The 14748-nt window shown below is 53.0% G+C and overlaps 4 protein-coding genes across 4 annotated transcripts; 2 read left to right on the top strand and 2 right to left on the bottom strand.

Annotated features, from left to right (window-relative positions):
• Nucleotides 1-612: 612 nt before the first annotated feature.
• Nucleotides 613-2464, top strand: TRIVIDRAFT_124100 (uncharacterized protein; the record flags this gene model as incomplete). Its single annotated transcript, XM_014094751.1, has 2 exons — nucleotides 613-795; nucleotides 872-2464. Coding segments are annotated over 2 exons (1776 nt in total), but the record flags the coding sequence as incomplete, so codon positions are not given.
• Nucleotides 2465-3876: 1412 nt separating this feature from the next.
• On the top strand, nucleotides 3877-5351 carry TRIVIDRAFT_135033 (uncharacterized protein; the record flags this gene model as incomplete). Its single annotated transcript, XM_014094750.1, has 2 exons — nucleotides 3877-4503; nucleotides 4608-5351. Coding segments are annotated over 2 exons (1371 nt in total), but the record flags the coding sequence as incomplete, so codon positions are not given.
• Nucleotides 5352-7212: 1861 nt separating this feature from the next.
• Nucleotides 7213-8508, bottom strand: TRIVIDRAFT_163836 (uncharacterized protein; the record flags this gene model as incomplete). The annotated part of the gene is made up of 2 exons (XM_014094749.1): nucleotides 7213-7932; nucleotides 8062-8508. 2 exons carry the CDS (start codon nucleotides 8506-8508, stop codon nucleotides 7213-7215), a joined length of 1167 nt encoding a protein of 388 aa, XP_013950224.1.
• Nucleotides 8509-11298: 2790 nt separating this feature from the next.
• TRIVIDRAFT_232455 (uncharacterized protein) lies at nucleotides 11299-14515 on the bottom strand (the record flags this gene model as incomplete). The annotated part of the gene is made up of 3 exons (XM_014094748.1): nucleotides 11299-12038; nucleotides 12102-13763; nucleotides 13899-14515. The coding sequence occupies 3 exons, from the start codon at nucleotides 14120-14122 to the stop codon at nucleotides 11795-11797; spliced, it is 2130 nt and encodes a 709-aa protein (XP_013950223.1).
• Between the last annotated feature and the right edge of the window lie 233 nt (nucleotides 14516-14748).

The raw sequence follows: 14748 nt of genomic DNA, 5'->3' as shown, positions 1-14748 counted from the left end.
ATTTCACCACTATTAGTTGAAATAGAAGACTTCGCGAACATATTGGATTCGGCCCCGCTTGCGCCCACGGCCTCCCGACTCCGGTCAGTCCGCGAAATTAGACTACGGTTTTGGTCTTGCCCGCGAAGAGTACGGAGTCGTAGTAATTAATTTCTATCGTATCTGATAGAAACCCCCTGCGTGCGAAGTTTCCAGTCCAATCACGCCCTCGACGCTGCACAGGTACATCTACTGCCCCCAAGAGCTGATGCTGCAATGGCCCGGCGCGGCATCGCAGTGTCGTCGTCGGCAGAGGATGTTGGCTTTGGCGTTGTGCAAAAAGGAGGCACCTTTGATGTCCACTTTGGCGCCAACATCTTTCAGCGACCCACGAAGCCGGACAGCTCTCGTGAGGTTTACGAGAAACTGCCGACTCATCACACGCCAAAGCAAATAACGACGTCGAAGCGGAATTTAGCGGGTGATAGCGTTGTCCAGGATCCCTGTCCAGGTCAATATCACAACCAGGGTCACCGGCCATCGGATGTTGCTATTGCCAGTGAGCTGAAGAAACATGTCATGGCAACCTCTCCTTTGGCTTTCCGTCGAGCTGCCAGACAAGCCTCACCCCAATTTCGTCGTCGACCAGCCGTTGATTCAGAGACTTTTCAGCCTCTCGATTCCTTGCGAGAAGCGTCTACTCTGGACATCAAGCACAATTATGAGAACACGGGACTATCCTCCACTCGTGCATCTCAAGGTGTGTTGGCATACGGTCACAATTGTTTACTCTCTCATCTTCCTTGCTTGCACACAGTCATTGACATACTTTGCGAACCTCCTAGAGCTATTCGCTGAAGTGTACGACCTGCTAAAGGACACAATTGGCGAGCGCACCATCTGGCAACAGGTCAAGAGGCACTCGGCAGGCCAGTTTGAATGGCTATTGACCCATCTGCCGTCTCCGAATTCTACCATCCACGACAGCTCCTCTGAAGAGTACGAAGCTGAGCACGGAGTTGACGGCAAAGCCTACGTCTGCAATCTAGTGCTGCAGAAGAAGCGGGAGCCACATAGCGACAGCGAGTGCCCGCTCAATTCATATTATTTACTGGCCACGCCACTGCAATACAGCGCCAACTGGACCGTGGAAATGCAGGAGCCTCGGATTGCCGGCGATGACGATTCCGTCACCTGGATGGACCACAGCCGTCCAGTAACGCCGCCAATGAAGGTTCCTGAGATTGTTCTTGCCGTTGAAAATGCAGTGTCGCCAGCGTTTACTGCGGTGAGCGACAGGAGCTTTGGCGACAGCTCGTCACGAGCCACATCATTCTCGCTACCGCGGATTGAAGACTCGCTGGAGGAGCTGGATCGGCTCGAGGACCAGATAGAGGCAGTCAACGAGTTTACACAATCTCAGCAACTGGCTCTGCTGACAAGACAGCAACAGCCAAAGCTTCCATCTCATCCAACTCCAGAAGAGGCAATGAGAGCATTCAAAAGATCGACGGTGTCGGGTGCGCCGGCCACGGTTCGTTCTAAGCCTGCCGAGAAGGTTAGCGTACCGCCGCGTCGATCTGCGTCTCTGACTATTCGGGAGAAGAGTCCCGAGGAGCCTGCCAAAGGATCCTCGAACCGTCGGTCCGGTCTTGGTGTATTCATGTCTAAGGCCGGGAACACCCTGGCCACGGTGGCTAAATCTTCAGTTCGCTCATCAAAAACGCCTACTATTCCCAATTTTGAGCTGCCAGGTAAGGCTGTGGCTCGACGACTGAGAGAAGTCCGCGAAACCCGCGAAGCACATCATGCGGCGGCTCTCAAGGCGTTGGAGGCCCCCCCAAAGCCCAAATGCAACAAGGCCTTGCCCAAGCCTACCTTTGAGCTGCCTGGAGATACCATTTCTCGGCGCAAGAGGGAGGAAAGCGAGGCCAAGCTGCGGGCCCAAGAAGAAGAGCAGCGCAAGAGGCGCGAGTTCAAGGCACGACCTGCAAGGCCAAACTCGACGCCCAGCACCGTTCCCCGGGACACAGTGGCAAGCCGGGCTCGGCAGGCCAAGATTCAGGAGGAAAACGCGGAGAGGCAAGCTGCCTTGTCTAACAAGGTCAAGCGACTGTCGCTGGGTCTCGTGCGCGATGAGCCTATGACGCCCACCCTGAGCAAGGCAGACAAGCAGCGCGTGCGTGGTTCCATGATTGCAGTCGCAGAGTCTATCAACCGGTCGATACTCTCATCTATGGTCAACGCCACTAAGAGTAAGAATCCGCTGTCCATTGAAAACATGATGACGCGCCTGCGATCCAAGAGCAAGGAGATTCTGGCCCACGACTCTGCAAGCATCATGGAGAAGAAGAGCCACGAGAAGAGTGAGAGGCCGATGACTGCCAAGGCTGCCCGAGACGAGGCTGCTGAGCGCTCTAGAATAGCGAGTCGAGAGTGGGCAGAGAGGAAGCGTCGTAAGGAGGCGACGTCTCTGAAGCAGATCACGGGGTGATGACGTTGCGAACAAGCAATAGCTATACTGCTAGGGTTTGGGCGCTACTGTCAACACTTTTTTTTCCTTTGTTCGTTCTCATTTTCATCATACCCGGGTTGTTTGTTTGTTTTTCTCAAGGGGGTTCTGCTCTGTCTGAGCAGCATTAGGCGCGCAACGAATATATCGATTAAGGAGGCGAGTGTATCGATGTTGCCATGGTTTCAACTGTACAAATAGGGACGGGACTGGAGTTTTCTTGGGGGCTTGTGGATTTTTTTGGTGTCGCACATTTGTCGACACATTGGGATACAAAGACTTTTGGGATTCTGGGAGCAATCCCGTGGCTCAACTATGATAAACTGTAGCTACTTGTGCTTTCTACTAGATAGAGGACAGGGCTGACAATTGGACAGCCAGTAATTGGGCGGCTGGATCGGAGAAAGGTGGATGAGGCTAAAGGGATCTGCCGGCTGCAAAGCACGGCTTGGATGCATTGACGGCTAAGAGAGGAGAGCTCTAGAGCAGGGAGAAGAGAAGTCTATGGACCACCAAGGTTAGATTAGACGGCTAGTATCAGTATTAGTATTAGCAGTAGAAGCAGCAATGCGAAGCTTTTGAGCTGTCATCTGTCATGTGTATTTCGCCATCTGTCATTCGCCATCTAGCCAGATTGGAGTGAGTGTCACGCGAGCTGAAGGACTGTGGACTGTGTATCGATTTAGCCCGACAAGTGCAGCAATGACGTCTATTGGCTCCGCGAGTTTTTGGTGTTCACTTTTATTGATAATGCGAGGCTAGGGACTGCATCGTTACATGCTCGCTTGGCTGCAATTTTTTTAGAGAATGCCTATTCAGCACCCCGCTACTCCGTACTTGCTGCTACTATCCATATTTTCTTCTCCTTGTACTATCTGCCATTATTACTACAGTACCTATGCCGCTTTTTAATCTAAAAACGGGATGCTGAATAGCGAACATGGGGTGCTGAATAGTCATCCATTCCCTTTTTTTAGTTGCCTTTCTCTCACACTCTTTGTTTATTATTGAGTCATCCATCTCTGACGGACGTGTGCTTTGGTGTTTTCACACCTCTGTTTCTCTGTCTGAGATTGCATATACGAGACGAGAGACGAGAGACGGGCACCTATTTGCGTTTTTCTTGTTTTTGTGCCTTGCTTGGCGCTGTCGCTGTCTATGCCGGATGCAGCTGTGATGAGCCGTTGAGAGGAGAAGAAAAAAAAAATTCACTTGGCAAACTCTTCATCTCGTCACGTTTTAGCTGTTCTTCGTCGTCTTTTTTTGTCCTTTTTCTTCTCATTTCCTCTCTCCAATACCGTATATATCCGTCTCCGCCATCGTCGCCTTGATTCCAAACGTCATCTCGATTTCTCCCCATCGAATCACCCCACGTCATATCCTCACTGACTCGTTCCCCCATCATGGACGCTCCCACCGTCGCCGTCAACGGCTGCTCCATCGTGGGCGTCTTCCAGCCCGCATCGGCCAAGTACCCAAAGGCGCTGGACATTTTCCACGGCATCCCGTTTGCCAGCGCCCAGCGCTTCCGGGCCGCCGTGGCGATGCCGCTGTCCGAGGCCACGGGCGTCGTCGATGCCTCGCGGCCGGCGCCCTCACAGCCCTTCCCCATGGCCCAGCACGCCACGGCGGAGAGCCCGCTGACGCTCAACGTGTTTCGGCCGTCGGTGTCGGCGTCGGCGTCCGAGTACGTCGTCGGGCCTGAGAGCGAGGGCGTTCGGGACCTGCCCGTGGTGGTGTATGTTCACGGCGGCGCTTTCAACTTTGGGTTCCCGCTGGAGAGGGACTTGGCGTCGTTTGTGGCTTGGGGAGCGAGCCAGGTGCTGGTTGTGAGCATTTCGTATCGTCTGGGGGCGCTGGGGTTCCTGGCCGGGGCTCCCGAGACGCAGGAGCTGAATCTGGGGCTGAGAGACCAGCGGCTGGCGGTTGAGTGGGTGAGGGAGTGGATTGGCGAGTTTGGAGGAGATGCTGGCGATATCACACTGCTGGGAACGAGTGCTGGGGCGCATTCAGTGAGTTTTCAAATATCACGTCTCTTGGTGGAATGTCCATCACAGGATGAAGATGCAATGATACACCATATTACAACGGCGTTTACTAACTTCTCTCCCCTCAGGTTGGCCATCACATGCTAAATCCATCCCCCCTCCCCTTCCGCAAGGCTATTCTCGAATCTGGCTCTCCAACTGCACGCTCTGTGCTCTCTCCTTCACATCCTCGCAACGTAGGCCATCTCAACGAGTGCAGCATGTACGCCGACAACAAGCCTCTTGACATCCTCCCCATCGACTCTCTCATCCAAGCCTCATTCACCGTCTACGCCATGCACCACACGCCCGTGACTTGGCCCTTCCAGCCTGTCATTGACGGCCCCGGAGGCATCATCCCCGATTTGCCCCTGAACCTGTGGCGGCAGCTCGTCGACTCGGGCCGTGCCAAGGACATCTCCGTCATCACCGGCTTCTGCTCCCATGAGGGCACGACGTTTGCCCCCCAGCATGCCTCCACCAGCGCCGAATTCCGCTCCTTTTTCCAGAAACTCATTCCTTCCTTTTCAGCAGACGACCTCGACGCCCTCGAGCTGTTGTATCCCGATCCCCTCATCCACCCGGACTCACCCTATCGCCAGCCCCCGGGCATAGGGGGCCCTCAGAAACGCCCGTACGGAGCGCAGTTCCGCCGCATCCATGAGGCTTACGGCCATTACGCGTACATCTGCCCTGTTCTGCACACTGCTCACACGCTATCTCGAGCGGGAGCCCGTGTATATCTTTATGAATACGCTGCTCTTTCATCTCCATTCAAGGCGGCATCTCACGGCGACCAGCCCCCCGCCGTAACACACGATCTAAACATCCTTGAGTCAACCCCGGGCCTCGTAGCCATCGCCAAGGAGATGAACCACCGCTGGATCTCCTTCTCCTCCTCACCCTCCGGCACCCTCAATCAAGATGACCAGGAGGAAGCTTGGCCTACGTTCCAGAGCCCCCTCGGGGACAATAGTTCCGCTACGTCTTTCTCCGGAGCAGGAATCGGTGAGCTTCTCGTCTTCGGGGAAGGCAATGATGAAGCCGCGGGAGGAAGAAACCAAGGCACGCCGGTCAAGACGAGGAGACTTACAGACAGGGAGCTGGAGCAATGCCGCTTTTGGTGGGACCGCATGGAGTTGAGTCAGGGGACGGGTGAGCGAGGCACTGCGTCGGCTTGGCTGAAGGCGTAAATTAGGGGGGGTCAAGGGAATGGGAAAGGAAAAAAAGAAAAAGAAAAAGAAAAATGAATAAAACAGGGGAAACGAGAAAAAAAAAATCCTTTAATCGTCTTGCTGTGGGAGGGAGATGCTAACTGGCTGATGAATGATTGGCCCCCGTAAACATTAGCAGAGAGCTTCGTAGACATTCGTAGCCCGTAAAGAAGCAATATGGGTAGGTAGGCTTCAGTAGCAGTAAAGAAGGAAAGATGCGTGTTTATGCCCATGGGCAATGCCACACAAACCGCAGGCTAAGAAATCCACACAAGTTTACGTCTAAAGAAAGTATGAAGTAACATTTATCAATCTTGCTCAGAAACACCCATCACAACAAACTCCAGCAATGCCTCTCCCCTCAACACAAAACCCCAAAAGAGCAAAGAGACGGAAAATAGCATCGAAAAACCAAGGGAAGCAAAAAGAAGAGTATATAAAAATATATATAGATAGGTATATATATATATATATAAGACACGCAAATTTGTACCACGATGTAATAGCATTTCCTCCATAAAAACATCCCAATATCCCCATCTATACCCAGCATCCCTTTTGTTTTGATTCCTCCGCATTACCAAAAGACATTTTCCAAGACACGACAAAAGTACAAATCGAGTGGGAAGGGGGCCACAACAAAAAAAAAAAAAAAAAGAATGAAAGAAAGAGAGGCATCAAAAAAATCTAAGCGAGATCTGCGGAGGAATCAACGAGTGTAGCACATCTAACTGATCAGAATCCCATAGGTACGGCATGAGGGTGATTTGTGATATTTGAACCAAAAGACATTAGACGGCAACATGGCAGAATCAAAAAGGGGGGCAGGGGATAGAATCAAGCCCAACCGTAGCAGCAACAGCACCGGCAGCAGTAAAACCGACTCGCTACGCCCGCAGATGCAGATGCATATAAGTTTTGTATGTACAAGTGCGTCTCCCTTTTTATTTGATTTCTCTCCTTGTTTGGTCATGAACAGTACACGCTCAGTATGAAGAACATGCATTGTTCCGTTTCCCACTCCATCCAACATCGGCTCTCTCCTTTTGTTGCCTCCCCTTACACAAGCAGATATCGGATCCCTTCTCTTCTTTCATTCTTCTTTCTCTCGTTGTGCCCATATTAAATCAATTCTCATTCCCGTCAAATCAAGAACAAGCATGAAAAATGTTCGACTGTACCGTGCTGTGCCGCGTTGTAAATAAAAGCGAGTGTATGCGAATGAAAGCGAGCGTAAAATGACGAAGAACAACAGGGGGAGTGGAAAAACAAAAAAATCAAAAGCCAGATTTCATCGTATGCAAATCAGTATTAAACAAAAGTGGTGGGTGGAAAAGAAAAATCCTAAAAACGCCTATCATGTTCCCTCAGCGTCTTCCCAACCCCTGAGACGGGCCAAGACACCTGGCTGAACGGGGGTATCTATCTTTCGAGCGCAACAAGCGTTAAAGCATCCAAAAGTCTCACAGACGCGCGGCACTTAGAAGTTCTGGGAAATGCCAGCGCTCTGCTGAGGGAAGTGACCAGGACTTTCAACGCGCGTGCTGCGCCGAGCGGGATTGTCACGGATGATGGGAGGAGCAGGCATCTCGCTGGCTCCATTGCCGTAGCCGGTGTCATAGGGGCTCTGGCCATATTGATCATAGTAGCCGCCACCGGTGCTATAGGCCATGCCCGCGCCCGCGTCAGAGCCATCTGATCGGCCGGTCGCGCTGTACGAAGAAGATGCGTTGGAAGCTCCTCGTCGAACATCGCCGCGGTTGTTTGCCGCCGACGGCCCCATGGCGCCTAAAATCTCTCCTTCGGGACCATCAATCAATGCCGCTTCAGACATGTTGCCACCACGGGGAGGCGAAATGTCAGAATAGCCGCCGGTGGCACCAGAAATCGTAGTCGAAGCCTTTCGGCCTGTTGAGCCGCCATGGGGGGTTGATCCCCAGCCTCGGTAGCCAACAGATCCCTCCTCCCTCATCTCATACGCATCTCCTCCGGTCATGCCAACTACTGGAATGGTGGGATCGGCATTGGGGTTGTAAGCATAGTCCTCAACCTCCTTTCGTCGCTCGGCCTCTGCCTCCCGGCGCGCACGACGCTTCTTCCACAGGAAAAGTCCAATGACAGCTAAGATGGCAATGGCGACGATGGGAACAACGACACCAATAGCCACCTTGGCCTTTGAATCAAGACCGCTGCTGCTATCCTTGCCAGCAATGCCATTCGGGGTTGCTGTAGAAGTCGACGAGGTAGTCGTGCCACTGGGAAGGTTATTGGTAGGTGATCGAGTGCGCGTTACAACAACTGTGCTGGTGAAAGTCTCGCTCCCCGGGACAGTGGTAGTGTCATCAGTTGTCGTCGACGATGAACTGGAAGTAGTACTTGAAGGAGGTGCTGTTGTAGACTCAGAGCTGGTCGTGCTTTGTTCCGTTGTTGTCGTAGAAGAAGAAGAGGTCGTCGAGCTTGTCGAGGATGAACTCGACGTAGATGAAGGTGGTTCCGTGGAGGTAGTCGGGGGCTCTGTCGATGACGATGAAGTAGGCGGCGGAGGAGGAGTGGTGGAACTCGATGGAGGTTCAGATGGCGGCTCAGACGAGGACGGGGGACTGGACGGCGGATTAGACGGCGGAGTTGTCGATGACGAAGGAGGAGGTGGTGGTGCCGTTGATGATGGCGGCGGCTCTGGCGTTGAGCTCGGTGGCGGAGATGGAGTTGAAGAAGGAGGCGCCGAGTCGTCCGATTGCGCAGGCGGCTCCGAGTTTCGAGGCGGACTGGTAGACATGGTGACGGCGTCGATGTGTATAGCCGTAGACTTGGATTGACTGTGTATAGGTAGAATGTCAGAACGGAGGTGCAAGGCGCTTAGCCGACTAAAAAAGAGCCGGGCGAGACGGAGCGCAATGCGCAGCAGCAAATCACGAGCATTATCTTCAACAGCCGGAGTCGACGACCTAAGCCAGCGCAGATAAGCCATCTAGACGATGGCCATGCAATGGCACCAGGCCGAACGCATGCGCCACGCACGAAGCCGATGAGAAATCAGCTGCACTTGACGTCCACGGGCATCGTGCGAGGACGTCAGGAAGCATGACAGAGAAGGGCGAAGCACAAGATCGATCGAGCTCGAATCGGCTCGCAAAGGGAGGCCAAAGGCAAGACAAACGAGAGCCGCAAACGTACTTTGTTCAGTTCAATGTTCCAGAGACAATCTGAAGAACGTGCGCGTGGAACGAATCAGTCAATTCGAACGACGGAGGGAGTGAGCGCCTAGTCACAAAAATAGGCTGCTCTCTTGTTTCGTTCCGTAAACGAGGAAGAAAAAAAATAGAAGAGCGTCCACCCGCAACGTTGGATTCGGCGACAGGCCCACGAACGTTTGACGGCACCTTAGCCTTGGGCTTAGCTTGACGGGCTCGTACAAGCAGGGAAAAAAACGCAGCGAATGGACGCAAGCAGATGCGATGAGGTGGGCCGTGGGGCGTGTACGAGGTTTTGACTGATGCAGAAAAAAGAGGAGGCGGATGGCAGAGAGCGCGAAGAGAGTGAGGCGCTTAGGAATGCTCAGGCCGGGAATCGGACGAGATCAGCTGTCAGGGTCAAGCCAATGCAGCGTCCGGGAAAAACGCGTACCAGGGCGATGAGGGAAAAAGAAACGGGAACAGGAAGAAGAAGAAAAAACTTCGTTAGGGGGGGGTTGAGTGAGCGATACGAAGGAAAAGGCCGAGAAGAGCTGTAAAGTTCTGACGCACCCGCACCCGAGCGACGATAAAAGCACAAAAAGGAACATCGGCCGCCTGCGCTGGGGGGTCCATTGCGCACTGTGAGATGCACTGTGCGGCTGTGCGTAGCCTGTCGCGCACCGCCACGTGCGCCGTGCGCTAGCGCCACTGTACTGGATGCCCGTTCCTGCAGTCTCGACCCTTTGGTCCCCCTCTTGCTCGCTGCTGGATTACTCCGTGGTCCTTTTTGGGCTTTATTTTGCTTCTTTTTTTTTTTTTCTTTTTTCTGCCGGGGGAATCGGGTTGGCTGCGGCTTGGTGCCCCGAACGGCTAGCTTCCAGCGGCTGCGTGTCCCCTATGGAGCAGTGGCTGGGCTTCTTTTCTTGACAGGTAAGGTACACAGGTACGGTACAATTACTGACACTGAACCTTCAAGTGAGGACCTACACGCAACATCGATGCATCAATGGCTGAATGCTGGACTCAGTCTCCAAGGGCTGCTCCCAGCTGGCCGCCGCCGATGCTGACCCTGATGGGCTCAAGGTTTCTGTTTTAGTGGTTGGCGCGACCACTAATTTCGCCTAAGTCGACCTCCAAGCCCAAGCCACGCAGGGCACTAAGATTCCAGCGAGCTTCAGCTGTGGACAGTACGAGTACAAGTTCTGCAGCGAGGTTGGGCACCTACAGTTGCGGTACCTGTGAGAGCCAAGAGGCCGCCGCTCTGTTTAACCTTTTCGCCGTCCCCGTTGTCACATGCGTCCTTTAATCTTTTTCACTTGGAGAGAGTTGGGGAGAAAACAGAAGCAAGAGAAGACACCCCTTTTGATTGTAGCGTACCTATGGCAGCAAAGGTCCGGAGTACTGTATCATTTACTGTCAATACAGTAAGTACACTCCGTAGGGAGCAGTTCCGTAATCAACTAATAGGCACTGCGCAGAACACGCGTGCAGCCAAGGTGCTCACGCAAAAGCAGAGACCCTGGTGCAAATTCCCAGCGCAGCCCCCCGTGGTTATTACCGAGCAATAAGCACGGAGCATGCACGTACGTACGTGTGATGATGCGTGTCATATGCAGAGTGCATCACCCAACTCTCGGGGCGCGAGGGCTCTTGGCCCGACAACCACACACATTTCAAAAGAAGCAGTTGATTTACATCAACCGCAGCCGCGAAGTATAAACAACCGACGAGACCCTCCTCCATCTTCTCAAACCTTCCATCAAGCCATTATACAACCGCGGTTTAGGCGACCACCTCCGGTGTCGACGCCAAAACACTCGGTGCCTTAGTACTAAACAAGACAAAAAAAAAACAAGGCAACCCGAGATTTGCACTGCCCGTCTCACTATCGACTAGGCTCCGTCCGTCCTCACTGCCACACAAAAAAGGTCCGTGGGAAGCTTACTAAAGCGCCAACTAACACCCGGTTATTATTAGCCCTCCCTTAACCAGAAAAAGGGCGCCTTCTCGCATTTATCTCTCAATCAAGGCGACAATGGTTCGGCTTCCTGCTCGAGAGGCGGGGAATATATATAGATAGGCATAAAAAAAAGGCGCTATGGAGTACTAACGTCAAAACTGCTGCAGGTTACTGATACGAGTGCTTCATATACGAAGTACATGTACCGATTGGAACACCTGATCCGAAATACCGCGCCAATCAAGGGAGTGATCCACAATAGCAGTCCTTGGAGCACAGATGATCTCCTTATTCCAAGCAGAAACAGCACGTGATGCCGACTTCACTTCGTCGAACTGCCAGTTCATTTCTGATAGTAAAGCAAACGACGCATTGGCTCAGTATCAAGAAACTGGGCATGACATGTCAAACATTTGACGCAGCACGAACAATTCACCGAGGGACATATTACCTCTAACAAAGCAAATACCTAAAAATACACAATTCAAGATATCAATACAGCACGAGCACCACTGACAAGAGCACAACAAAGGAATTAGGAGAAAACATGCAGTAATAAAACAACAGATAAAAACAAATATGAAAAAAAGGGTGAGTGCATCTGATTGACCTATATTGCCTATGTACAATTTTTCCTTCAGATGCCAAAGAAGAGGCACGAAGTCGTCACCTGAGATGTAATTCATGTGTTGGGTTAGGTTCCAGTCCATCTATATGCAAACATCGCGAAAAAGCCCAAAATTCGAAAAGAGTCCGTCGTAATCCCTAATTACTCCTGTGGAAGTGAACAAAATAAACAAACCCCCTATGGAGAGCGCTTTGAATGCCGCTATCTGTTGGCAAGATCATGCAAATGCCGTAAGCAAGAAATGACGACGCTGATACTAAAGAAATGCCACCCGAGGCAGCTAGCCTACTCTGCTCCCTTTCTAGGGTCGCAGCGTCCATGAAGGCTTCAGCTGGTCGTCCATGGCAGCTGTCGTGAAAACCGTGTCGCCAGGGAGGCGGCTGACTCGGCCTGCTCCGCTTCGGATAGCCTGGAGGTGCGCTTGGGACATGCCACTCTTGTTACTCCTGATGCTGCCTGCGTCACTGGCGTTTTCAGGATCTCTAAACTTCTTGGGAGGGGCGAAATCCAGAGCCGTAAAGGTGCCTGATTTTCGGAGCAAGTGCCTAAAGAACAGACGGGTTAGTCAATGCATCACATCACATCGATATCTCAGTAATGCTACTTACGGGCTTGGGAGAGCGGCTAATTCGTCAAAGGCACCCGCCAGCTGTGAACCGGCAGTTGGTGGCTGGAGGAAAGCTTTTCTCTCGCCAAATGGACTTTGGCTTCGGCCAGCCACATTATCACGGATGCTGCTCGGTGGAGCAAAATCAGCGGCATTGAAAATGGCGAATGAATCGTCGCCAAGTTTAGAGGGCGTGGGGAGGGTGTTCAATGGTGCAGGAGGAGGGAGGTTCTTCTTGGGTTGCTGTTGACGGGCCCATGCGCCAGAGGCGGATGAATCTGGTCTAGGTCCAAAGGCCGAACCGGCACGAGGTCGTCCAAAAGCCGAGCCAGCACGAGGCCGTCCGGGACCAGGAGAGAAGGTTCCTCCATTGCCATTAGGTCCACGGAAGCCTGGGCCACGCGGGCCGGGACCACGAGGGCCGCCCATCGGTCCACCTTGGCGTCCGCTTGGGGGTGGTGTCATGGCACGACGGGTAACAGGCTGGGCATAGGGCATAACAAAGGCGTTGGTGTCGGCATCATAGTAGGCAGCGGCCTCCAGATAGCCCTGGTCGTAGTCTTCATAGTAGTCAGGGCCGCCTTGCTGGCGCTGGTTGGGCTGTTGCTGCTGGTGTTGTTGCGGTTGAGTGGGCAGAGGAGGGGGTACTTCATTAGAATCATCAAAATACTCCTTGTAGAAAGATCGAATGCGGTTGGCACGGATTTCGGGATCATCAGACTCCATCGCTTCACTAGGAGGCAGTGGTCGGAAACCAACAGAGAGTCGCTTGCTATTGTTTTGCGGAACGCCGAGGCCACCAGCTTGGTGAGGGGGAGGCGGCCTTGACAGAGGTCGGCCACGGCTTTCTTCCTGCGCATCTTCATGAGGGGGCAGTCCGGGAGAGAGAATCTGAGGAACGTTTCGATCAGCGGGGTGGGCCGGGGAAGCCATGCCATTATCAGTGTAAGCAGATGAACGAGCCGAGTTGGGCTGCTCAAAATGAGCAGGGCTTCGAGAGCCGTCTTGGCCAATCTTCAAGGCAGCCGGAGCGGGGGCCGGGATATCAGGCACTTCGAATTCATCCGCGTTAAAGACGTCGACAGGAGGGACCGTTTCGATTTCCGGGACAATTGGCTGGACAGGGAGCATGACATCATGGACCTCGGCGGAACTGGGAGGCTGGTGCGTAGGCTTGGGAGCGGTAGGAGTAGCAAAAGGGTCGACCTTCTCATCCGGGGAGGGGGCTCGTGGCGTCGACGGGTTTGTCTGCATGGGAGGCTTCGATAGACCACTAGACTTGGGAGGGCGGGCACCAGAATTGTCGTTGGGGTTGAAAGATCGAATAGAACCAACATCACTAGCTGCATATTGGTTGACGGTTCTATAGGGGTCATCTTCGGTTTGGAGGGTTCGAGCATACGAGTGAATAGATTCGCGAGATCCATGGTTGCCCGGAGGAAGCAGGTATGGCGACGAGAGGTTCATGTCCATGGAAAGTCCACCCTTGTGCATAGGTTTTTCTCCTCCTAGTCCCAACAGACTCTTTCGCTTCTTAGTAGGGCCATTTCCCATGCCGAAATCAAGGTCTTTGGTCGGGTCGTTGAGCTCCTCCAACTTGTCTCGGCGCATATTCCTGCGGTGCAGGAAGAACAAGACGACAACGGCCACACAGACCGGAATTCTGCCTCAATTAGCACAACCATCCTGGGCAACCCCCTCCTGCGTATTCTTCTTCATCTTCTTCCTTCCCACCCCCCCTCTCTTTACATCTTTTCTTCCTCTCCTTTTCTTCTTGCCACAAAATGAAATGACTCACATAATACCCAGCACAATGGCGAGGGTTGAGTCCGACGGCCCAACAGGCTTCTCGCAGGTGTTGGCGGCTTCGGTAGCAACACAATCCGATCTGCGAAGCAGAGATCCAATGGACTCTAAGCTGCGACGCAGATTGATTCGAGGTCCCATACTATAGCTCTCCGCATCGCGTGTAATCGCCCCGGCCGCGGCCGGGTTCATCCCTCGAGCTCGTACTATGCTCATCTTCTCACTTGCTCCTATTCAAGAAAAAGAACTTGTTGGAAAAGACGGCGGAAGAAAAAATAAATATTACGAATGACGTTGCGGATCAAAGTCGAAATGATGTACTGATCGCCATGAATATGTGGTGTGAAAGTGATGTTTTGTTTTGTTTCGTTCTGTACCGAACAGAAACCCGTAAACGAGAGGTGGTGTCGATCGACGTTCGTCCAGCAAGAAACCAAAAAAGCGGGTTAAGAATGCAGTGCCAACCAGGCGGGCAAAGACAAGGAACGACTGTTGCTGCTGATTCGCAGAAGCAGCACGCAAAAAGGAGTGACTGAGAGCTTGACAAGCAATACCAAAAAATGAGTGACAGGCCCGCTGGCAGGCGGTTTGCACGATAAATCGCAATGGTCGACAGAGGAAAAACTGGCGATGGGGAGAAGAGAGAAGAAGAGGAAGAGCGCGAGAGAGGCTCCGAGCCAAAGGAGACGAGAGCGAGAGACGAAGCGGGCTAGCAAGGCGACAGGCCTATCCGGTCAGTGGGACAGCGCATGCAGGTACTGCGACTTGGCGAGGAGCAGGCGATTGCAGGGAACCCAGCAGGTTTTGGCGGGCAATTCCCCCCTTGTTGTAGCGAATGAGAC

The sequence above is a fragment of the Trichoderma virens genome (genome assembly GCF_000170995.1).
Source record: "Trichoderma virens Gv29-8 chromosome Unknown TRIVIscaffold_91, whole genome shotgun sequence".
In the NCBI taxonomy this organism is placed as follows: domain Eukaryota; kingdom Fungi; phylum Ascomycota; class Sordariomycetes; order Hypocreales; family Hypocreaceae; genus Trichoderma; species Trichoderma virens.
Note: the sequence above shows the minus strand (reverse complement) of the source record. Positions and strands in the feature narration are given on the sequence as shown.